The following is a 25,000-nucleotide window of genomic DNA, read 5'->3' on the forward strand; positions in this document are numbered from 1 at the left end:
TGAATTTTTTGTAATACTGTTGAGTAAGATTTTTTTTTCTTAGCTTAGAAACAGCACTATTCACACCAACTATTTTATTCAAGGAAAAGTTGTGTCAAGTCTTTTAGAAAATAAGCACAAGCCACACATTTCATTTCACACACTTATATTTCATACTAGGCATTTCTCGACTACCGCAGGAAGTTCATCAAAAGCCAAGTACATTGCATTGAGAAAAGAGAATACATCTGCAGAGCCAGGAACATCTATTAGTCTTTAAAAAGTGCTTACTCTGCGCTCATGGAGCACTGTAGAAAGTCCTGTGTGTGGACAGTGTGACAGTCTCTTATCCCATGACTATGGAGCCAGCTCAAGACCACTTTCTGTGTGACTGCAGATGGACGTACCAGTCTAGACACCTCCTCCAAACTCATATGTTTGCCTGTGGAGAACAAGATCATATGCACATTTGTTTTAAAGCTCTTCTCTTTATGTTTCATTGTTTTATCATAAGTTTCTGTAAAGTTCAAGTTGTGTCATCACACATAGAATTTCCAGTTAGACAGATTTTAAGCCAATGGAGAATTTAAGATGCTACATATTAAACTTAGCATTTATTCAGTAGAAACTCTGGAGATTATGTAGGTTTTCCACAGCTCTTTGTTTGCTTTTTATTTGATGTCGTTTTAGATAGCCTCTCTATGGACAAAATAAAATATTTTCAGGTTAAGTCTGTACCATAGACAGGAGAGTCTGGGTCTGAAACCTTCATGAGCATGTCTTCCAGATCTGCAACATTCTGCTGCTTGAGGGCAAAGGTCAGTCTGAGTTCTTCTTCAGGGCTGACCCGACCTACATCCCTCCAGTCATGCGGCACCCTGGGAAAACAATGCCTTCAGCTTCCACTATTCTATGCAATACTTTGTTTCTGCAGAAAAGGTACCAGTACTGTGTAACTTTTTGGGGTATAGGGTCCATCATCTGCATGTCTGCATTGAGATGTTATCACTTTGCTTGGATTGTTCTAAATGCACCTATATTTTCACAGTAAGCAGGGTCATCTCTTAACAGATCTGGCCTGTAATTTGACTTGTCCTGATGTCTAGATTAGATTTTATGCGATATGCCTTACTATGTACAAAAAATTACATCATAAAGATAAGATCTATCGAACCCTCCAGCATAAATGTTACAAAGTGCACTTTTACGTTTCATTTTAGCGTTTTTAAGCATGAGTCTTATTCTTATCGCATATAACTTTAAAGAAATCGATCACGTGTGCGTTTAGTTGTGTTTTGATCTCCATGGACAAATATGATACAAGGACATTTTAAGTTTACAAAACATTTTTAGCTTACAAAACATTCTGGTCATATTCCAGGAACCCTCCGCAGACCAAGGAGACCCACAGCCAGCAGAGAACCGGGCTGACCCTGTGAAAAGAGCAGAGAAATACACAAGGTTACAAACATGGTAACAAGTGTGTATTAGCCTGGCGCATTAGCAATGCCCACTCTAGAAAACCGGATGGTAATGAACACAAACAATAGAACTTGTCATTCTGTGGCTCAGTATTAGCTCTGGCCACAATGTGAATTTAAAACACGGAAGATCACGGGCTCAGACTTACAGTGTTTTCATGATTTCACCTTCTGTTGTTAGTCTCACTGTGCGCGTGCTCCAGCTGGCTGTTTTAAAAAGCGGCAGTCACGTGACACGCAGTCATGTGATCTTTGGTTTCGTATGTGTCATGGAGTTATTAAAAACTCTATACCGTGTATAGAGCACAGTGGAAGTACTCCATCTTGTACAAGTAAAACTACAAAAGAGCTAAAAAGAGCCTCTAAATGGCTATGGGGTGAGAGTTTAAATAAACAGAATCCTGAGAAATTATCCCATGAAATTAACACACGAACCCGTAAGTGATCCTATGAAAGTGTCTCAAGATTCTATGAAAGTATCTCGTGATCCTGTGAAAGTTTCTTGCATTGAATGAATGATGAGGTAGACAGGGAAGCAGAGCATCATAACCGCGCCTCTGCTGCGTTCAGGCAGTAGAGGCGGCTAGTCTCTGGGCGCACAATTCAGTTGATTCATTGCCCAGCGAGCTTTCTTTCTTCTATCCGCAAACTGTCCCGGTATGGGCTCTAGTGCTGAGTGCAGGTCGGTCGGTTATTTGTCCAGAGAAGGAGCAGCTCCGTATGTGGCCACCTCTCGTGCCAATAGAGCGCGCAGAGCTTTACGCACAGCGCGTTCCACTGGTACGAGATGCAGCCGTATACGTCTGACTTCCCCACAGTGAGAGCGCAGTGTGCGAGGTGCCTGGTTAATGAGTGCATAAAAGCCCTAATTTTTAAATGCGACGACGAGGAGAAGCAGCTCTGTAGTGCCAAAAGACGCTGTGCGTTAAAGTTTTGCGCTCTCCACCAGCAGCTTTATTTATGTGATATTTAGCACACCTCAACCAGTTCTCCATTCAGCAAACGCCACGGCAGATAGTGTCTTATGTGCGCTCCATCTGCGCGCATCAATGGCCAGTGTGCAGGGTGAGGCAAAAGCGTTGTCCCGTTTTTCTTGTGGGAGAGGAGGTGGGTCTCTGGACGTTGTCTTCTCTGCACATTCAGTGCCCCCTACAGAGGCTTCCCTGAACACACTTAGGCTATGACTACACGAACCCAGATATTTACTTCACTTGATTGCAGTTCAAGAAGTGGCGAACCATTTTTATCCTAGTTACCGGTATTCATTCATTGCTTATTTTAGCCTATTTAATCTGGTGATACTGTATTCAAGAGAGGAAATGACAAAGGCAAAGAACTTATGGACGTTGAATCTATGGCATTAAAAGCGAAGATTTCAGCCAATAGCCTACAAAATGAAAATTACATTCTGAAACAATGACGTTGTCCATTACCAATTCCAAACAAAACAGACAACAAGAGAAAGTTTATTAATTTGATTTAAATTAAAAATACCTGGGCACTTTCAGTCTATGATCCAATTTGTTTAAAAAATGTATTGGGTCTACAGAAACCTGCACTTAAAATAGCTTAAGGATCCACTGTGAAAAGTTCTAAAGGACATTACTTTTACTTTTGTACTTCCATCAGTTTAATAGTCTGTAATGTAAATTGGCAAGTTTGTATTCCATTAAAAACATGAATTTAACCTTTTTCAAAAGTTGTAACTCATGTTGTTGAATTTGTGTATGAATTAATGTAACCCAATACTACAAATACTAAACTAGTGACTCAAACTTGTATCCCCTTTCCTTAAAGAGTTTATTCATTAAAATGAAATTTAGACATTTAAAATTGCCATTTTGATATAGATACATTTTAACTTTAATTATTCACAATGTTTCTACAGTCTTGTTAGCAGTAACCCACATGAATATGCTTTAACCTGGTCATAAACACTGTACCATCTACATGGTTTTAATCGGATTCTGTGAAGTAAAAATCTTCCTCTTCATCACTATCAACCTGAGTTTCTTCTTTGTCTGGAAACATTTCCCATACCACAAAGGTGTCATTTTCTAAGTAAAAAGAGACACACAAAAAAGGTAAAATGACAATTAAAGTCAGCTCTAATTTTGGATATGCCGTTTTTCTCACCAGTGTTGCCACATCTTCTCATAGGTTTTTTCACAGACGCAATAGGAGTAAAGTTTCCTTTAACCTTCAAAAACAATATAATAATCTAAATTACATAATAATGCAGAAATAAACACAAACTACAATCTATACACAGCATTTACCTTTTTAGCATGTTTTTCTACATTAAACTGATGATGATTTTTCATCCTCTTCTGAAGCTTGAAGACATACTTGTCATCATAGTTCCTTATAAAAAGAATACAGTTTAATTGTGGGTTGTGTTATACATTTCTGCCTTTCACACTGAATTGGTAATTCACTTAAAAATGTAATAGTGACAAGCTGGTACCTGCTACTGGAACCCATCATGCTAGGGGTGATGTGTAAGCACTGGGGGGTCTTGGCTTCAGAGAGCATTGTGGGCTTGGGGGTCACGGGCTCTTGGTCCGACAAAGAGAAGTCATGATCACTTGTACACATAGATGGCACCTATGTAAGCAGGAAACGTGGACAAGAATACATTATTTTACTTGACAAGGACTTGTTCTCATTATTTAAATAACAAAAATACAATACTAACAGGGCTTTAAGTCTGTCACAGGAAACGTTACATGTCACATTAAATTATGTATGGTGAATGTTTTTTTTTTTTAATACACAGTAGAAATCCCAATTCGACTTAAGACATGCGCTGTTCATTGATTAAAAAGAAGATATGGCAAGAATGCTGTCGTTATTTTTAGAATTATATAAACTCACCTCAAATCGTTTATTCTGCATGTACGCAGTGCTAAAAATATCATCCATGTCTTCCTTGGGCATGGCCTCCAGGTAGTCGCGTACCTGTTGTTTCCTCATTAATGTTCCCACACGAGCAGAGATCACTGGGTTAGCTGTAAAGATAAATTAAATTGTCAATAAGTCGTCATCTCTCAAATACCAACTCTAACACTCGAGAGACTCCACGTTTTTGTATCTGTCATCATTCATCTAAGAATGTTGAAATAAAATGTTAAATCATTTTAGTGTAACCTTTTACAACCCATTCCTTTCTTTAACCATCTGTGAACCTCTGGCCAACATTAAAACAGAACTTTGTGGTAATATTACCTTTCTCCTTTAATGGTCCTTTCTTTGTTTTCCGCTCATATTTAGAAGGCGTCTTGGCAGCTCTTGAGAATGTGTGCTGTTTTTGGCATTCCTCTGCAGAACGTGTTCCAACCATCATTGCCACCTTTGTCCAGTAACCAGTGATGTGCTTTGGGTGACAAGACACTGCTCTAAAAGTAAGTAACAAACACACACATTTAGCTTAAATATATAGTATACACTGATATAATACAGTAATCTGTCTGTGGTCTTACTCATGCAGCTTCCTCAGTTCCTCCTCGGTCCACTTGTTTTCATCCTGTTCTGTAACTGCTTTGATACGTGCCTTTCTTTTGCCCGTCCTGTTGGGCTGTGCAGTTTTTTGTGTAACTACTGGTGCGCTGACTTCTGCATTTTTTTGTGAAGGTGTTTTGGTTCTCCGTTTTCTCTGAGTCTTCACGTCTTTCACTGGTTTTGTTTGCGACTTATGTGTGCGTGACTCTCTTTCCTGTGAAGAGTTGGAGGAACGGCTGGAGCGAGCGGGCTTGCAGTGGAGATTCGCCCAGCTCTTGTCTGTGCTTTTGTCCTTTGTCTTTTTACAAACACTGTCTTTATTAGTGAGTGGTTGTGATGTTGTGCTGGTATCATTTGGGGGTGTACGTCGACTAGAAGCAGAGCGTTGTCCAACTTTAGCACCCTTTGCTATCGTGGCCAATTTGTTTGTGTTTTTAGATCCTTGTGATTCTGGGTTCTCACTGGTCTTCTCCGTAGGTGAGCTGCTCTTGCTGGATCTGGTGACTCGATGGTTCGTATTGGTGTTTACAGGGCTTGGAGTCTTCTTGAGGACAGTGACATTGTGTTGACGAGGTTTCCGCTGTTGGGCCTTGACCTTTCTCTGGAGTTGCTGTTCGGGACTGGATTCATGCTTCTCATGCACTGCAATAAACTTTTGTCAGTAAAATGACTATTATGAAGAGACTTGAGAATAAATAGACAAATGATTGTTACTATTTTTCATAGGAACCTTCTCCCAGGCTCTTGAGGTATCAGGCTTTGTAGAGATAAATGACTTGGTAGAGATAGAGGTGATGATCTCCTGAAAAACAAAACAGAATGTGTTTTAATGCGACCTAATAAAACTGTATTAAATTAATATTTATATTATAACATTTTATTACATAACACTAAACTTCAACTATTCATCATTTATGGTAACATGAGTGACAGACTATACCCAACTAACTTCCCATAGAAAACAAAATACCCAATATAATCAATATAATCAAAGCTGTGTACATGATTTACAAACATATTTCAAATTATTTTCATTGCTGTTATATTCTTCAGACAGAGATTCATTAATGATAAGCTATAGGCAAATAGAAAAAGATTTCACAAATGTTCCACTATGAGATACAAATCTGACACCTGAAAATATATCAGATAAATGGAGGGAAGTGCTTACAGGTTGAATGACTGTTCGGTAGCTGTCATGAATAGTGACATTCATGTCTGCATCCAGAATAACTCGTCCTCCCATCCAGTATTCGAGGGGGGGCTTGATGACACGGCCGCTGCGGGACATTTTGGTGCTGGATGCAGCGGATGAAGGACAGGGTGGAGCTGGAGCAGTGCAGAGGTACATGTTTTAAAATTATTAAGTGCACACATCGTCCATTGTGATTCTGGGATACATACATGTCTGCTGCTGCTGCTTCAGAGACTGGTTCATGGAAGTCTTTGATTTTTGGCTTTTACTATAATTTTTTGCCTCAGACCTTTTTTTCATGTTTCTACAAGGAAAACATCACAAATTAACTCACACTTCAAAATGACAATGCTAATTGTATGTTATTTTTACTCATCATACCCCTTAGATTCTGACAAATATTTTTTATGAAGCTCCTTCCAGTTTGAGGGGAAGCCATTGACAAAACATTTCAAAAACCATTTTGGAAATTCTGTAAGTAAGAAATGGTTAAGTTGCAAAAAAGTAATATTGGCTCATAATAGTGTGATCAGTGACCACTAGATTGTGGCTTACGTGTAGGGGCAGTCAAATCCATCTTGCCAACTAAAATATAGACCCTACCGGAGATCGTCTTCAGAACAGAGTTAGACACTCTGTCTAAAATTATATTACTGTTCCATGGGATGTTATTTTCCCTAAAGTAAAACAAAAATATGATTTTTGAAACAAGAAAAGGAATCTTTTGCTTAGTGCAAAGCTCAATTTACCTGTGAATGCCATCTAGAAAAAGACCTTTATGACTTCCCCGAATGAACCACTTTCTTAGGTGAATTACATTCTCCTATTAAAAACAAAGTGGGGAATGGATATCAATGACAATTCAGTCACTCATCAAGTCAATATAATGTATTATTAAATATCACTTGCAACATGATAAACTCACACTAGGAAAGGTGGTGCAGGAAGACCATTTGGCTCGCCTGTACACAGTTTCTTGTGTTTTGGGGATGGAAAATCGTGGGGAGTTTAGCATAAGTGGATCTTCAAGCAGGACAGGCACATCAGACACTGGGCCACGAGGGAAATCCGCATCAGAGGATCCAGAGTTAGGACTTTGCTGTCTGCTGATGCTAGATGCTGTAGATTCTGGTCCCACTGTCATCTCATTTTGAATATCTACAGTAAAAATGATTGACAACTAAAACCAAATCAAAATGTAGCTCTTTAGTCAAATCAAATGTTAACTCCAAAGGCTCACCCTGGTCAACCTCTGGCCCGGAGCAAGATGTGACTTGTGGAACATCACACTGGTCCCTTTGGTTCTCCCGTTCTTTCAGGTAAATGAACATCTTGGCAGGACTCATTAGATTATGAGGAAGTGTGTCAACAGTGCATCCTGCTCACACACAAAAGGCAGAATCTGTGACAAAAGTATTATTCAACCTGCCAAACTTCGAGCAATATGATGACTTCACCCTTACTTTACTGTAATCATCACAACACTCCAGCATTCCAACTCATATATATTCACTAAAAGACAGGAAATAACACGCTTTGATCCTTCTTAAGTTTTGACTTACCTTTGTGACTAGGTGCTACCTTCGAAAACTGCTCCACGTTCCTTGTATTTGTGATATGCGCAACCTCTCTGAACGCTGGGTTGATTTTCCTTTCTTTTTCCGGATAACAAACATAGTCCGTATCTGACATCATGCTGTTGGGCTTATTCCAAAGTTCATTGTGCGATTTTCTTTTCCTCAGCCTCTTTCTCATCGGGGAAAACACAGAATTGGGGGTGATGAAGCGAGGGGGGGCAGCGTTCTCCAAATCTCCAGGTTCACAGAGAACAAAGCGATCTGATGCTCTTGTGTCAAAGTCATCCATGTGAGTTTGTGGAGCTGTTGTGCTGCAAACAGCGGTAGACTCCATAAGGGCTCTTCGTCTTGGCGTGCACGCGGGGTTAAAAATATTCAGTTTCGTGTTCGTACAATGCATCCGATCACAATCGGTTACATATTGGTCATTTTTTTGAGGACTTGATATGGGTGAAAGAGTCACCGCAGTTACCTCACCATTTCCCAATAGGCTCTGGCTGAAATCTCCAGGCTTGTCCGTGCCGTGGCTCTCAGTCCTTCTCTTTGGCGTGTAGTACAGTGGTCTTTTAAACTCTGCAGGTTGGCATTCATCTTCAGAAAAGTCGTCCACGGCTACTCTCTGTACTTTGGACTTGAGTTTAGCAAAGACCTTTGCAGGAGATTCAAAGGGAGCCCTCAAATGATGCTGAATCTGGTGATACGACGCCATGTGTTTGTATAATCCGTTTACATTCTGGACCTAACCGAAGCCGCTGCTTGTTGCCCGCAAATTTTAAATTTTCCTTTCACTGTGGTCACGTGGTGCATGATGTAAAAAGACCTGCCCATCAAATACACCACTTCCGCTTTTCCGCTTTTGCTATTTTCTGCTCCTGGCTGCCTCTGTGCTTATCTAACATCAACAAATGTTACCCGCGTATTAACCATTAACTGAAGCATAAGTAAGCTTTTATTTTGTTCAAAAAAAAAAAAAAAAAATTAAAATAGGATATAGAGCATTGAGCGTCTACGTGCTGGATACTCCGATACAATAGGTGGCGTAGTGCATCCAAAGATCAAAGAAGAAGAACTCACTTCCTGCAATGTTGTTTTTAGCTTTTGCATTTAGCATGAGCTTCATCTATACATTTTGGTATTCGGATGGTTCACAAGATCTAATTTAACGTTACCGTTTGTAATATGCATTGTAATATGCGTCGATGGTTGTTACATACGTGTCATGTGATTTATTTTAAGTAAGTTAAATTGAGCCGCTATCAAAAAACTTGTGGGCTGTGAACTCCCAACTTACTGATGCAACATGGCAGCAACTACTGTCAGTAAATGTCTTTCCTCCGCTTTGAGGAGGATTCACGTGGTCCATTGCCGTGGAGTTCATTCTGTAGTGGAAAAGTCAGTGTGCCGAGTGTCCAGTGTGGCGGTATGTAGACCTAATTTCGGTTCAGTGGAGAGACACACAGAGTTGAATGGGACAGCTCTTTCAAGGGACGGGGACAAGGGCGGCGGCCAGGACAGGAGCAGAAGCTCGAGAGCGTTTCAGCGCATGGGCCTGGGACTGTGTGCGGTGGCTCTACTAGACCACTACAACAAGGACAGAGAACATTCCTTTATACAACACATTCTCCCAGTAGCTCAATGTGCCTCCCCTCATAAGCCTGACACTCCACGTTTTAGATACAATTTTATTGCTGACGTGGTAGAAAAGTCGACTCCAGCTGTGGTCTACATTGAAATACTTGGCAGGTTGGTTTAAAAGTTAAAAATGTTGTCACAGCTAAAGAGTGGTGACCACTACACACTACCAATAAATTAAGTTATTCACACCTTCAAACAAAACAATCTGCTCTGTTACAGACACCCATTTTCTGGACGAGAGGTCCCAGTTTCCAACGGCTCTGGTTTCATTATCAGTAAAGATGGACTCATAGTCACTAATGCCCATGTTGTAGCCAATAAAAGAGGGGTCCGAGTCAAACTCACAAATGGGGACACTTATAATGCCACGGTACAGGATGTCGATCCTGTAGCTGATATTGCTACCATCAAAATATCCTCAAGGGTGAGTCTTTGCATGGTGAACTGTTCTTAACTAATCTGCATTCGGATGATGTATTCCCATGATTTTATTTAAGTGTATTCACCATTCTAAATATCTTTGCTTTTAAATGTATATCTTATGGCTGTGGTATTTTTGTGGACAGAATCCATTACCTACTCTGCCCCTGGGACGCTCATCTGATGTGCGGCAAGGAGAGTTTGTGGTGGCCATGGGAAGCCCTTTTGCTTTGCGCAATACAATCACGTCAGGGATTGTCAGTTCTGCTCAGAGAGGAAGCAAGGAGCTGGGCTTGTCTAAATCTAACATGGATTACATTCAGACAGATGCAGCTATTGATGTGAGGAACTGTACACTCATTATCCACTCAGGGACCTAAATTCTCTATATCTAGTGGTTAACACGCCTTTTTCTTTTTTAGTTTGGCAATTCTGGAGGCCCTCTCATTAACCTGGTGAGAAAATATGTTTTGAAGTGGACACAATCAGTTGTCTGATGTGCTGTAATTAACTTTTTTCATTTATTTTGTATTTGATGAGCTGTTAGATAGAACATTTAAGCTCCAGCTACTTACATTTTAAGACAATAATGTTCTAACTCCTTGTAACCAAGAGATTTTCTTGCCTTTATCAGGATGGAGAGGTCATTGGAATCAACACCATGAAAGTAACTGCAGGCATATCTTTCGCCATTCCATCTGACAGGGTGAGAGTTTTTCTAGATCAGGCAGCAAATGGAAAAAGTATGTTTTCATTTTAAAAGATGATTATTTATTTTAAAAACTTTCTTTAATGCCTGTGGTTCTCTGCTGAATCTTTTAAGACTCTAGACCTAGTGGCACAGAGCACAAGCGGAGATACATTGGTGTGATGATGCTGACTCTAACTCCAAGGTAATTGACTCACACAGTTAAAACAGCTTGTGGTCATGAGTGCCACTGACATTTCATTGGTTTGTGCCATAGTATCATCACTGAGCTGAAGCTGAGAGACCCCATGTTCCCAGATGATGTCACACATGGCATCCTCATCCACAGGGTCATAGTGGGATCCCCAGCCAACAGGTACAACCAGACACCCTACTGTACTGAAAGTAAAACATGAAAGCATTTGTACAAACCCATTAGACAAATACCACATTAGAATTTAAGCTTGTCTGTTTTTAAAATATGCTGAGTGTAATCTGTGGTTCATACTATACTTCCTGTTGCTTTAGAGCTGGCATGTTACCAGGAGACATAGTGCTGGAAATCAACGGCACAGAGGTGAAAACTTCGGAGGAGATATATACAGCCGTCCACAGCAGTGACAGAATCACAATGTTGGTGCAACGAGGAAATAAGCTGATCCATCTCCAAATGACTCCAGAGGTTGCAGAATAAATGAACACTGGGACTGCCACTCAACACAGCACTGTCTGACACTAGTTCTTTATTTTTAACTAAAATGACTGATGGATAGTGTACATGTTTATTGGACAATGAGCCAAACATGAACTGAAATGTCCTGCAACTGCACAGAGAGTCATCATCTTGATTAAAAGTATTCATGAAACAATTCTTGGTTTTCTTCTACAAAAACTTGTAATTTTTAAAGCTTTTTAATGTTGACTGCAATGAGAAGCATAGGACCCAACAATATGGCATGGACCCTTGATGTTAACACTACAATTAGCTGAGACAACTTACAACTGCTACTATGATGACAATGGTCACACAAGTAAAATACAAGTTGTTCAATCCTATACAATGAAATAGTTTAAAGTATACCATACAATATAAACAAACCGCGCACCTTGGTTTAAAATGCCTATCTGCCATGAGAAGGAACTACGCACAAAATGTTTGACTTTTACTGTTGTATCAGATTAGACAAAGTTGTGAAGCAGAGCTGAGTGAATAAAAAGTTCCCCTGGTATATTTACATAGACACTTCAGAAAAGGAATTAAAGGACTTGTATTAACTGCTACACAGTTTACTTAGATAAATGATTGCTAACAAAGGAAGATAACATTCAACCACTGTAGGTTTAAAACAATAAGCTCATACTTTTGAGCTACAGACAGATACTACAACATACAAGTATGGGAGAAAAATAATATTGTTCAAATTCCATTAAAACTACTTTAAAAAGGCTTATTATATATATATTGCTGGTAATATTTTTCTTTTTAAGAAAATATAAATTGTGCGACTGAAGCTTACAATACGCTGCTGGCAGTATGCCAGGTTCTGTGTGACCTGCTGGAGGTTGGTCATCGGTAGAGGCACTGTGTGCTGATAGACTTCCAAATAAACAAACGTTTGACATCTGTAGATGCCTAAATCCCTTGGACCAAAACCTAGATGCTGCTATGGCGTTTGTGACGATGGAATGCTGCAGAGATCACACAATGTGCACAAACAGCAGCACAGTTATCAAATTCATACACGTACATAAATAAGGGGAGTGGGGAAGGGTCTTGAGGAGTGTGAGGGAGAAGTGTAGTGTCCAGTTTAGTCCAGCAGGGGGCTAAGCGCTGCCTCAGTTGACATGGTCCAGGGCTCGTAGCAGCTCCTCTCCCTGTAGCAGATACTGGCGGCCCTGTAGAGGAGCATTCACCTCACAGTCGTATTGAGTGAGCTGAGGCAAAGTGAGAACAGAAGAACAGTTCTCTGAACTGCCCAACAGCCGGCTTGCCAAATCTACAACACAAAGGCTCACTTTAGTTTTATCATTAAATAGAATTACCATTGACCGAAGTTTGGTTTATTCACCTGAAGGTAGTATAGTCCTTTGGACACTCCCCTTTTCTGCATTTTTCGATTCAGGGGCTTTCGGTTTTTTAAATGGCTCCAAAAGTAAAGCGCCCTATGAGAAAATCATTAGATGATGATTCTATACACACAAAGCAGCCACACCACATACAAAAACAAATATTTTATTTTGCAAGAAACAAAGAAAAACTTACTTGTCCTACTGTTTTTATATCATCCAGCTTTCTTTTCCGTTGTGCATTTTGAGCTGCCTGTGTTCGGAGGGATACTTCTTTGTCCAACTGTGGTGTTCTAAAAGGATAGAACATAACTCTAAGTAAACATTAAACAAAAAGATTACTGAATAAATGATTAGTGTGGAGGACAATATTTACCTCTTGGAGATGATGGTAGCGAGGTGAGGGATGCCGACAGGATCAGGAGGAGCAGGAGAGGCTGTGTGCTGGCTGTCTGAAGGAGAGTCTGGATAACTGCTGCTTTCTTTTGTGACTTGCACATTAGGCCTCTCCACAGATGTGTCTGGTCCACAGGACAGAGGCTCCCCTGTCAGGCTCAGCAGCTGAAAATCATCATCCATGGGTATGTATGGGGCCAGCATCTCCAGATCCAAGTCTTCCAATGCCTTTGCAAAAACGCATATAAAACTGTCAACTAACATGCAATTGTCAACTAACATGCAGGACACTTGAATACCTGTTTTGTAAAAGGAGTCTTTGGTTCCGTATCAATGGCAAACATTTTCTCAACAAAGTCCAATTTGAATTCAGAATTAATTTCAGTTTCCATTAAAGAGAATTCCAGTGGACTTTGAGCCTAAAAAGAGGAGCCAAACCATTTGTCATTCATGCATCCATAAGACCGCGGGTGTGTTATTAGTCAGACTGTGACCTGGCTGTACCTGGGTGGGGCTGTTGTTTGCTGTGTTGCATGGAGCAGGAGTGAAGCTCTCTGCTTTGACCATCTCAGTGGGAGTGGACGGAACAGTGAGGGGCTCACTGGAGGGCAGTGGAGACAGGGGAAGGGCCAGTTTGTCACTGCTGGAGGGAAACATTACATCATTGTAGAGAGGGACCTCCTTCAGCAGCTGGACTTCAGAGTCTATATATAAAGGATTAAGCAAATTTGGTTTGATTTTGGCAACACAGACTATTTGTATGCATTTTTTTTTGGCACATACCTGGGCAGCTGAAATCCAGGGAGATGATTGTGTCCCCTGCAGCAGGAGCCAGTAGAGTCAGTGCCTCGGGCTCCTCTTTGAGCTGATCATACAGGCTGACCAGTGGTTGGGCCTCCGCCCGAGTGAAGAGCTTGATGACATCAAGTTCGGGAACCTTCTCGTCTTTGAGGGGAGGTGGGACCAGCTCTGGGCTGCTTTCCTCCACAGGCTCCTCCACAGCCTCCAACTGCTCCTCTTTCACTGGCTTCAAATCCTCTGTCTGCTCCAGGGACAGGATCATCCGCTCCTCCTCAATGCCACTGGAATCATCCACATGTGCCAATACTTTCAGTATTAATCCCATAAAGAAACTCAAACTCTTAAAGCACCAATGATACCTCAGCACAAAGTTGACACAGACTACACACTGTGGCTGTGAGTTCTTGTTGTTGTAAATGACTGTGGCTTGGGTTTCCACCCATACAAAGCCTCCTCTCTTGGCAAGCATGCGATACTGTCCAGTGCAAACCTGGCCCTTAGCAAATACTGTACACAAAAACAGAAAGTTGGATTATGTTCCAAGTTAAACATCAACATCTCTTCCTTGTCACTTTTCTGCTTACAGTTGTGGTGCGTCTTGGTGAGGTGGTCTGAGTCTAGAGCATGATAGTACTCATAGACTGATCGGTTCAGGAGGTCCTCTGGCTCATATCCCATCAGCTCTGTGATCCTAAAACAAATAGCAAGGCATTCAGACCTGCAGTGCCAGCACTAGACAATAGGGGGCAATGTCTCACTGTGAAGCAGTGATTTGCTTCTAAAAATGGGACTGACCGTTCATCACAATAGGTAAACTTCATGTCCATGGTGTGACGGCTCAGGAAGGTCTTTGTGTCAAGAGGCACCTCAATGTTAGAGGGGTGAGGGATGGGGTCACAGATCAGCACCAAATAGGGCACAGGTGGTTCCTTCTGTCCGTTAGAAATGTCCTCTGTCAGGTTCTCAAAAACACGGACATGTCCAGAGCATCGCAATACCTGCACACATCACAGGATTACAGTTAGTCAGGATCCCTCTGATAAAGAAACATTCACCAAAAACTTCAAACATCTCATTTGATGTAACATTTAAGCCCACAGCAGTGGTAATAGCAACTTATTTTAGACATGCAACAAAAGCCAAAATAGAGAAAAGGGCATGATAGAGGGTTACTGCTTTAAAGCAGGCAAAAAATATTTGCACCTACCTTCCAAGTGGCTGACTTGACATTAACAGTGCGGCCTCTGCTGGTCAGAGTACATTTCATTCGCAGAAAAAAGCTGCGTTCTGTGTTGGCCTCTTTGGCTTTTTTTGAGCCTGAAAAACAGGAAGTAAGTCGTTTCATGAGAGGAAATAAGCCTCTGAGTTTTATTTCCCTGTTGAGCTGACACTATTTCATTCTTATTGAATATTTCAGTGGAACCTATTCCCTGGAGCCATTTCACCCAAGGGTCCAATGGTGCACATTTACCGTTTGGTAAACCATGCTGTAATTACATTTCTTTATATGTTTTAGTAAAGTGACTAAGGTGTTGTCTTTCTCAAGAGCTGACAATGAAGACATCTGTGGCTCCTGACAGCTGACCCCCCACCTTCACTGCAACACTGTACTGTGACTGGACTTGTTATGTCTCCTGTTCCCTTTTCAATGCATCAGCCTCTGATGTTGGCCTTCACCTGTTCTGTGGATCAGCATCTCCCGCAGCTCCTCTTGGTCACAGGGATGAGTGAAGTCAAACACACTGTGTCCAGTCAGATCAAACTGCACAAAACAAGAGGTAAACAAAGTTTAAAGATGAGCACTCTCGAATTCAGTAAGCAATTCATAGTAAGTCACAGCTTCACCCGCAGCTCTTTGGAGGCTCACCTGTGCCAGCCCAAGGCATTTGTTGACATTCTCGGACAGGAAGATCATATCTCCATCTTCCGACAGCACCATAAGAAAGCCTTCCAGAGCCTTTAGGTAGGAACTGTTGAGTTGCATGTCCAGGTCACTTTCCTCCTCCTCTGACACCTCATCTATATTGCAGAAGAAAAAAAAGATCTTCAATGTCAGGCCTGTAATGTGCTCTAAATTTGTGTCTTCAAAAAATGTTTATGATGTGTTATGTTGTGTACAATTGATAGAACCATATGAGGCAGAGAGCACTGACCATTACTGAGCAGTTTCCTCATGCGCAGGTAGCTGATGGTCAGTCTCATGATGGAGGCCTTGTCCAGACTGGAACTGACACTGTGGGGCAGAGGCAGCTGCTGGGCCAGCTCGTAGAAAACCTCCGACTCCTTCCCACGCCGGCATCTCGCTGCATCTCGGGACTTTTCTTTGCGGCGTTCTGAACTCACTCTGTGAAAACGAGGATATGTTTAGGAAAATTATTGTAAATATGACCCACACACAGTCTTACATTTCAACTTTTTCATGTCCACCGGGTGGGACCAGAGAAGATAAGTGAGGACGTAAGTACAGAGTCCTCCTGAGAATGGTCTGTCCCATATTTCCATATATGCCATCTGCAGTGCACAGTGCTCACTGGCTGCACAGGTCCACCCCTTCACAGCATTGGCTCAAAGGACACACTGTATTTCATCGCTTGGAGAACAGCCAGCTACACTCTGTTATGAGGTCGGAATAAATCTCCGACTGACTCCAGGTGGTGAACACAGCTTTTGCTTGATTACTGAGTTTTTTAAATGTATGTTCTTTAAAAGGAGGCCAACTCTGAGTTATAACAAAACAACAACAATAATAAAAAAAAACTGCTCTCAAAAGGACAGGAGCATAGCAGTTGGCAAAATAGCAAGTGCAAATCAGGGGCAATTTTTAATCATGATCCTTGATGTCATCTTTAACATTTCAGAAGCAACAAAATCTCACTGTAAATCACATTTTACAGCATATACACAAAAACAGTCAAGTCTGATTTGAATAAAATTGTATGGGTTTTTTATGTTCAAATAACAAGCAACATTTTTATTATTACAATGGTTCACTTCCATATTTGTCATTATGACCGTAAAATTGCCATGTTAGTGATCCACCCGTTAGAATCTCTTTATTTAAAATGTCCCTCAACTTCACAGAATTCATTAGTATTGATCTGTAATGGCCGTGTTGTTTTTCAAATGAGATAATGGTCCACACAACTAAATTTAACCGATTGTGTTTCCAACCTTGCAGCTGAAGGAGGCTTTTAGGACAGAATATAGCACAGACACTATCCAATTAGGGCCTTGTACAAAAGACTACACCACACTGAATTCATCTGTGTGAGAAATTCAAGAGCGAGGGGCCAGGGGAGAGGGCTGAGCTGTACATTCAGTAATATGCCATAACACAGTCACTCTGTACTATTACATGCATCTAGTCCACTCTATTTGACCTAATGGCATTACTGCTTTACACCAGTATTGTGAATTTAAAAAAAAAAGACCAGTTCAAGATTATTGCTCTTGAATTAACATTACTCCATAAAAGGTGAAAAGTAGGAAAATGAAACTAGTACATTTTGTTTTATTATTAATGTCACAATCTTTCTAGATCAAACTGAATCAAAATATCACATCTCTTCAGAGAGATTCCCTCACCATTACATAATCGTATGTCATGTACACATAGACAGCTCTGGGTTAAATTCCACACACATATTTACTGTACAGTGGCGGTGCCGTGGCTTCAGAGAGTGCGATAGTGCATAAAAAGAAAACAAAGTCAAAAATAGATTAAAAAGACAAACTACAGCACATCATGTGGGCCTATCTGATCCCCTTCACAAATTTATCCTTTTTTAGAGTGAGCAGGTAAAAAATTCACTGAATCAGTAAACATGTCAGCTTAACTACACATGCTTAACAATGTTGTAATTACACACCATTTTCATAACATTTTTATCTTAATTACACTAAATTACATGAAAACAAACACTAGCAAAGAGGTCCAGTTACATAACCAGTGCACAGGATCATACATGCAATGCTCTGCTTGACTGGGCCACTGTGAAGTGAATAAATGATACTATAATGCATATACACATATTTACATACTGAGGTTGCTTTGAGGATACAAACTAGTTTGAGAGGAACCAACAAATCTGATATATGAGAAGGACAGCTTCAGGCCACATAGAAGTGCACCGCAACTGTTGAGCATGACAGCAAACGCTCTATTACATAACGCTGTTCAAGTAAACCCTGACCCAATATGGGATTAGCCAAGACTTCACTCTGCAAGTCTCCACACGGACACTAGCCATTTTAGTGAGGGTGGGTAGTTAGGCCTACAAGATGAAAAGCAATCAAAGTGGCAGTAGAAACTGTCACAGCAACATTACTACTATGATTTTGTTGTTCTCTGCATAATATTGTTATTTTGGAGATATGCAAAATTGGAATAATAATTAGGCCTGGACCATATCATATTGTTGGGGATATATTGTGATATACATGTCAATTATGTACAATTTTGATCATTGTGTTACAATAAGAGCACGCACTGCAGCAAATTTTCAATTTTCCTCTCAGTTGTTGTGGTTAATTGCCAACGCTAAATCCTACAGGAACTTAAATGTTGTGCAGAGGCTAAAAAAACAATAATGAAAAAGATCTGATGTGAGGAGTGGAAACAGAACCTATATCTATAACTTAAAACAGACCAAAATAAGTCAATATTATAAAGGCCACCATAAGCAACATTTATATCTTTCCTAATAGAAAGGCCGCAAAAAATACCATAATCAAATTAAAGAAATCTTGCCAAGCCATCTTTCAAAAAGAGTGAAAAGTCTGCCTCTTATTTTCAATCTTTGACCTCGAGGACATATTTTATGGATCTCCAAAAATATGGTCAGATTATTGTCATCCGGATGTTGAGATCATGTCTCACCTGACCTTGCTCTCGCAAAGTTATGTTTTCTGATGCTGTCAGGTCAAACTTCCTACAGGCTAAATGACCCAGAATCATTTTGATGCTGAGGCAGTTGGCAACACAAATAGCATAAGAATAATCCATGCTCCTCTTAAATAATGCACACTCAGTACTGTAATCAGACAAGCCTCGGCCTGTCCTGATGATGATATTGTGAGCACAAAAGGTTGATGGAGGCACAGGAGACTTGTTGGAAGTCTCACCTGAGTAACACAAGGTGAAACCACAACAGCACAATTCATTTTGGGTTCGTCCTTGGAGCTGTGTCCTTCCTTAGGCACAGAGGATGAGATCATGTTGTATGTATTGTTTTTGACTACTAACACCATTTGATCTTCATAATAGCTACTCCACATAATTCACATTGCAGAATTGTGCTGGTTGCATGTCCTAACATGACATTAGAGGACTATAAAAGGTAATTAGGAGGTACCAGCATTTGGCTTGTGTTTACAGTGAGTACACCTAGGTCCACATGCAAAACAGAGACTTGCTGTTCTTTTTTTTTTTTTCTTTTTTTTTTTGGAGAGAGGGGAAGTCATCCCAGCCGCGTGTCCGCACTTCACCTCAGTGCGATTATGCTCCTGTGGAAATGTACTGGGACCATGTTTTTATGCTTCCTTCCCTCCATTGTTATAAAGATGTCTGCAGAGATGTGTCTGGGAGGATCTAATCAAGGATGCACACTGGATAGCATTTAAAATCCTATAGTAGGTCTGCAAATATTTTGCAATTAAATAAAAATTGCAATTTGATAAGGTGAAATTATCAAAGAAATTATTTTGGCAACAGAATGTCCAACAATGTAAACAACAACATATTCTGTTATTTAAAAAAATAATAATTCAGAAATGCATACAGTTCTACAACAGTTCATATTCCAGTTACTTATCAAATGTTAATGCCCCGGTTTACTTTTTGTAAAATACATAAATCGCAAATTTAATCCAAATTGTAATACGTGTCAGAAAGATTGCAATTATATTTTTTTTCCTAAAACTGGGCAGGCACCCCTGTCTAACCCTCCCAATTCTGTATCTTCATCTCTTTCACTATCTGTTATGCTTAAAACACTTTCAAAACATGACCTTTGCACCCCCAATTTTTATTGATTTGCCTTAGTTTATTTGGCTTATTCTGTTTTGACAGCTGTGTGCATTAAAAGCATACATATTTGCAATGAGACTGTTTTGAGTATATAAGAGCTGCTTGAATACCTTAAGGAAGTCAGTAATCGACAAGTCAGGAAGAGCTGCACTTGGCCACTCCTATTGACGTCAGAGAGTGATTAAGAGATGAGACGGGAATAATACTGCTATGGGGCCAACAACCAAGGTAAGACAATCAAAACACAACAGTTCCCAAAATGCACTGCTACTGTCCGCCCCATTTTACTGTTAAGACAAAGAGTATCCAAATTTCAAGTCCTGATATCTAGAAAATATGGCCTACCATTGATTAATAACAGAATATTTGTCCTGCTTGATATTTTAATAGATCAAATAGTTAACATGTTTTATTAAAATGAATCCATGCAATCTGCAATACATGTCCGATTTGAAGATTGCAAATTAGCACACTCTGATTTTCATTTGATTGTGTGCAGCCCAATTAACGATGTTATTCTATTTCTGACAATGAATCGTTTTGTCAATATTTTTAGCTGCTCCAATTATAAATAGAGAAACAGGCCATGCCTCATGTGTGCCAGGGCAGTGTAACAGTGAAATGAGTGGATGCGAAAGGGTTTTCAAAGCTGGCTGATGGCCATTAGATTGTCTATTTCCTAATTCCTGACACCCCTAGGGTGAGTTTACAGCTCCACTGACCAACAGTTGAACTGTCAGCCCACTTTGTTATTCAAAAGCAAAGCCCTGTTATCTGTACATGTATCAACCTACCAGTAAAACTTCATTGTTCCTAAATATGAGGACGGATATAAAAGCTGCTTAGGATACAGTACCAATTAATCCTGTCGATTTTTGTTACAGTCTACTGTTACCATAATTAACATTAACAAACAGTATCCTTGTAAAAAAAATCTCTATTTAAATAGAAAATATGCAAATATAACATTGCAGAATTCATTTTCTGAATGTGAGAGATTGTTTACCAGAATGCACTTTAAAAGGTTAAAAGTGGCATTACCTGAACAGATGCGGTCACCTTACGCTGAGACAGGCCCATATATCAGCATGTGGGGCATTAATTATTAGCACTTAGGAAGTTCAATTGAGCGGCTCAAGGCCAACTTCGTAGGTAGTGAATATTTTAGCATCACACACACAAACACATCATAGAGATTGCTCAACAAATCTTGAACAAATTAGGGAAAATTGGTTGGTTATTGATTACTCTTGAGACTGATAGTGGTCAACGTAGTAGTATAATAACATAATTTCAGGTGAGATCCTGGTCAATGTGTTCACGTCCTGTCAAAAGTAAATCTTTAAACTGGGCCTTAGCATGACGTCTTTAAAAACAAAGTTAAGCGGCCGGGCGTGAAAACCAGACACTGAACTGTCTTATCTCAAGTGCTTTTGACGAGTATCAGTATAATATCTAAGATTACGTTCAAGAAAACGTGGGCTTTAATGATGCTGTGTTTTCTTAAGTTGGCTGCGTTAGCTCGCAGCTAATAACCACAGTGTCGCTAGCCAAAGCATTAACTCAAGCTAAACTAGAGTGTAACCTTGAAACGAAGCGCACAGACTCGGTCATATTAATGGACAGACTCTTAGTTTGTTACGCACATGTAATTATCAAAACAGAACAGCACAGGATTCAGCTTTACCTTTTTTCTCGGGTACGACTCCAGCGTCCATTTCAGGACGAAAGGATCAGAGTTGAGTTTCCTATCGCAATCAGGCAGTATCCGGGCCCTCTGAGAAATCAACCCAAAAACACGTTTCTTAAACAGCAAATATCCGTAAATGTCCCAACAAAGCTCGCTCGTGTGCGATAAAGTTTCCGTGTGTCCTAAAATGACTTTAGTGCATAGAATCCTTCAGTCTTGTCCACAGACAGTGCCACGCTGGAGAGCCTGGGGTATTCGCTGAGACAATGTTGCGCCGCACAGAAAGATTTGCCCCTCCCCCTGTCGGCGGGGGCGCGCAATCACATGCTTCAACAGTGCACGCGCCTGAACCAGCGAGAACCAGAGTGGGTCTGTGACACGGGCTGTGACGAGTGTGGGGCATCCCGTGGGGCAGCTGCGTCACAAGAGGCAAATGCTTTACTATTTACTACTTATAATGGGTTTCCATCTTGGGACAAAAAAATGAATTCTGAGTTTTGTTTTTCTGCCCAACCTAAATGTGATTCCATGTTTAAAGCTTTGTCGAGACATTTAAAGGTGCATTAGATAACTTTTAAGGTTGGTCCGCCACGTGTTTGTTTACTTGTACAAGACCACTGTGCCCTCCCTCTTAGTTGAACCTAAGGTCGGAGGTAAGTGAGCAAATGTCAGCCACTATGAACAAAGGTCTAAGTGGCTTAGTCCAGTAGTCTACTCTTTGTTTAGCATACATCCAGGCTAGGCTACTTTAGAGGAAAGATTAGGGGGGGGGATTAGTGATCTTTGACCGTCCATGGAGATCAGTGCTGCTTTTGTTAAATGAAAGTGGGTTAAGAGTAATCATTGGCTCAAATAAACTTCCTCATATGTAGCCTAAACACACATTGTCTTTCTTCTATTGAAATGCTAGTACCAGTAAATGTGCTCTGTGGTTTCCTGTTTACTACTCTTTACAGCAAAAAGCCACAACAAACCAGTATGCAAATATTTGTTGTGTTTTCTTCCTATACTTTCCCTAAGTGAGTATTCATGCACAAACCTGTGAGATTTTACAACCTTTTTATGGGAAGAAAGTGTCTGGGAAGGCATGACAGAGTCACTCATTACTGTAAATGCCAGTACTCAGCAGCAATAGTCTAGAGCCAACAGACACCCACATTGAGAAATCTCCAAAGTTCTGCTTATAACTGTACTCTGAATCAGTTGAGTTCAGCAGAATTGACGCATTATACACTCCTTGGCAACACAGAGGTTCAACTTCTTCTTTGTCAGGACAGATTCAAATAAAATGTTTTCTTTTGTGTCCAAATGTGGCAATGTGTTGGTTAAACATTTCTATATTTCTGTCTGTAGATCTTCTTTAACAGCCTCTCTCATACAGTAATTCTATCTGAAACATACTTGTCATGTTTATGTGACATTTTTTCCTATTAAAAAACACTCTTTAATGCTTCAATGATACTTTTTCATTTTAAGGATCAAATTTCATGAGTAAAAAGCAAATATAAAAATAAAAAGACACTTGAGGTCAACAATCCATGAGCTTTAAGTCACTATTTTGTGAATGATGCAAGTTCCTTCTGTACAGCTTGTGGTCTGGTGGCTCTGGTCTGTTTGTGGGGAATGTGGCAGTCTTTTGCTGGCTCTGACGTGGCACTGAGCAGACGGGCATGAGTCTCTAGGGCTGCAGTAGCTCCGGAGATGTAAAGGAGAAGTCTCTGAACTCCTCCTGGTTGACTGCAGGGATGAGAGAGTCCTCCATGGGGGTCAGGGTGGGCTCCTCCTGGGTGAAGTCCGGGTCAAAATTGTTCACATCTTCAGGGGTTTTCTACAAACAAAAAACGTTAAATCAGACATATTCTGCTTAGGTTTTTAAACTACTATTTTGTCTGCTCAATAATAAAATAGTGGGTGCCCAAACATTAAAAAACATTTACGATTGTTAACATGATGCTAAAAGATAGATGATGACTTTAAAACACACAGCTGATCTCCTGGATTTAAATTCTTAGAAACCAGGAATGTTTTTGATGTGCAAACACAGTTAAAATCTCAAAAATGCTAATTATGCATTGTTCTTCTGTCGTCAAACCAGTCCAACTCGACCAACAGACCAGCATACATACAATAGAGTACATTGTCTGCTATTTGGTTCAGTCCAGTTGCGTTCAAGGGGCAGCTTCTTTCCAGTTTATGCCAGTTTTACTTTTTCCATACCATGAACATCTGGCTAGTGTGGTAATGTTCTTAATGATGTGATACTACTCTATTTTAAACAGATGTCTCTTCATAAAGTAAACGGAGTTACACAGACTCAAACTGACATTGCAAATTAGTAACAACAATTGATGCTTGAAACAGCAATATTCACATCTATCTGTGAAATTAATGTCCATGTTACATTTATGAGTTCTCTGTGTGCAATGGTACGGACAAGGATTGAATGAAATGGACTATGGGAATTGAACTGTTGCATAATATATACTGAACTAGACTAGATTATTAGCCTGTGCTTTTCACTAGAATTGAAAGAGAAATGTACTTACTATCCGTGGTTTAAATGGTGGCTCTATCTCTTTGCGGTTGAGTTTGTCCCAGTCTATGGTGCTGAAGAACGGGTGGCTGGTGACGGTGCTCTCTCCCCCTTCAGACGCCACACAGCCCAAGCGCCGAGCTGGGTTTTTGGTCAGCAACTGTGGACAAGATATGGAGATTAAGCAAGTAAGTATAAAAACAGATATAAGAATTAAAAGAACAAGGTTTGCGATGCATTTGTGGTCTTCTGTTGCCACTCAAAACCATCTAATAAAAAGAGTCAATCAGTGAAGCTTCTGAATGTGTAATTTAGCGTGTTGAATGATAGGACACAGGGATATAGCCTAAAATGTGTTAATAACAGTATAAATACATTTTCAATAATGACATAATAGACCCTATACCTAATCTTAACGTTGGCTTTTATAATACTATAAGCTTATAACTTAAGCTATACAAGTTTCCACTAATCACATCTGATCTCTTTCATTATAAGAGTTTTTAGCCTTGGCAGAGCCTCCACAGTCAGTGTAAGGGTGTGTTCACACTTGTCCGTGTTGGGTGCTGGTTTGAGGCCAGTTTAATCCTCATGATTTGTCATGATTTTGTCCCATTATAGTCCTGGTTTAGGCCTGATCAGTCCAGGATTAGTCCCAATTTTGATGTGGCCTATGTGCAAGTGTGTATGCCCTAAGTCACTCTTACCACAGCAATTAGCCAAAATTTGTGTCTACCTCCATTCACAACTGAGAGGAAAAACTGAGGAATCATCACCATACATATTACAATATATCACCACATGCTATGGTCCAGACCTACTGTATGATTTATAGTCATGAATGTGCAACTCTTATTGCCCTCTCTGCAAGCAAACTATTGTCTCCAAGAGAGAAAAAACAACTGAATTAGGTCAATGTTCAGTTAGTTTATTGCATCAATAAAGGGCAATTGTTTGACGTGCACTTTACTCACACATAAGTGGATCTCTGTAAGAGTAACAGTAATAG

At 40.3% G+C, this 25,000-nt stretch overlaps 4 protein-coding genes across 4 annotated transcripts; 1 reads left to right on the top strand and 3 right to left on the bottom strand.

Moving 5' to 3' along the window:
* Positions 1 to 244: 244 nt before the first annotated feature.
* Positions 245 to 2,089, bottom strand: LOC129411196 (tripeptidyl-peptidase 1-like). Its single transcript, XM_055161185.1, has 4 exons — positions 1,610 to 2,089; positions 1,338 to 1,412; positions 718 to 857; positions 245 to 421 (listed from the first exon to the last, which is right to left on the bottom strand). Exons 1-4 carry the CDS (start codon positions 1,618 to 1,620, stop codon positions 267 to 269), a joined length of 381 nt encoding a protein of 126 aa, XP_055017160.1. The 5' UTR covers positions 1,621 to 2,089; the 3' UTR covers positions 245 to 266.
* A 1,157-nt stretch (positions 2,090 to 3,246) lies between these two features.
* On the bottom strand, positions 3,247 to 8,659 carry mis18bp1 (MIS18 binding protein 1). The gene is made up of 16 exons (XM_020919436.2): positions 7,719 to 8,659; positions 7,397 to 7,534; positions 7,082 to 7,314; positions 6,906 to 6,979; positions 6,712 to 6,833; positions 6,538 to 6,628; positions 6,366 to 6,460; positions 6,133 to 6,290; positions 5,676 to 5,763; positions 4,943 to 5,603; positions 4,689 to 4,858; positions 4,338 to 4,471; positions 3,928 to 4,067; positions 3,740 to 3,824; positions 3,597 to 3,660; positions 3,247 to 3,517 (listed from the first exon to the last, which is right to left on the bottom strand). Exons 1-16 carry the CDS (start codon positions 8,440 to 8,442, stop codon positions 3,417 to 3,419), a joined length of 3,078 nt encoding a protein of 1,025 aa, XP_020775095.2. The 5' UTR covers positions 8,443 to 8,659; the 3' UTR covers positions 3,247 to 3,416.
* Positions 8,660 to 8,804: 145 nt separating this feature from the next.
* LOC110155255 (serine protease HTRA2, mitochondrial) lies at positions 8,805 to 11,345 on the top strand. Its single transcript, XM_020919321.2, has 8 exons — positions 8,805 to 9,476; positions 9,588 to 9,792; positions 9,935 to 10,129; positions 10,211 to 10,243; positions 10,423 to 10,531; positions 10,612 to 10,681; positions 10,754 to 10,852; positions 11,005 to 11,345. The coding sequence occupies exons 1-8, from the start codon at positions 9,034 to 9,036 to the stop codon at positions 11,168 to 11,170; spliced, it is 1,320 nt and encodes a 439-aa protein (XP_020774980.2). The 5' UTR covers positions 8,805 to 9,033; the 3' UTR covers positions 11,171 to 11,345.
* Positions 11,203 to 21,753, bottom strand: hif1ab (hypoxia inducible factor 1 subunit alpha b). Its single transcript, XM_055161184.1, has 15 exons — positions 21,457 to 21,753; positions 15,894 to 16,086; positions 15,608 to 15,759; positions 15,418 to 15,502; positions 14,948 to 15,057; positions 14,536 to 14,738; positions 14,325 to 14,431; positions 14,100 to 14,247; positions 13,723 to 14,021; positions 13,444 to 13,643; positions 13,239 to 13,358; positions 12,920 to 13,167; positions 12,740 to 12,836; positions 12,546 to 12,639; positions 11,203 to 12,473 (listed from the first exon to the last, which is right to left on the bottom strand). Exons 1-15 carry the CDS (start codon positions 21,484 to 21,486, stop codon positions 12,313 to 12,315), a joined length of 2,247 nt encoding a protein of 748 aa, XP_055017159.1. The 5' UTR covers positions 21,487 to 21,753; the 3' UTR covers positions 11,203 to 12,312.
* Between the last annotated feature and the right edge of the window lie 3,247 nt (positions 21,754 to 25,000).

This window comes from Boleophthalmus pectinirostris, unplaced genomic scaffold, assembly GCF_026225935.1.
Source record: "Boleophthalmus pectinirostris isolate CB_2022bp ecotype Guang Dong unplaced genomic scaffold, ASM2622593v1 HiC_scaffold_374, whole genome shotgun sequence".
NCBI classification, from domain to species: domain Eukaryota; kingdom Metazoa; phylum Chordata; class Actinopteri; order Gobiiformes; family Gobiidae; genus Boleophthalmus; species Boleophthalmus pectinirostris.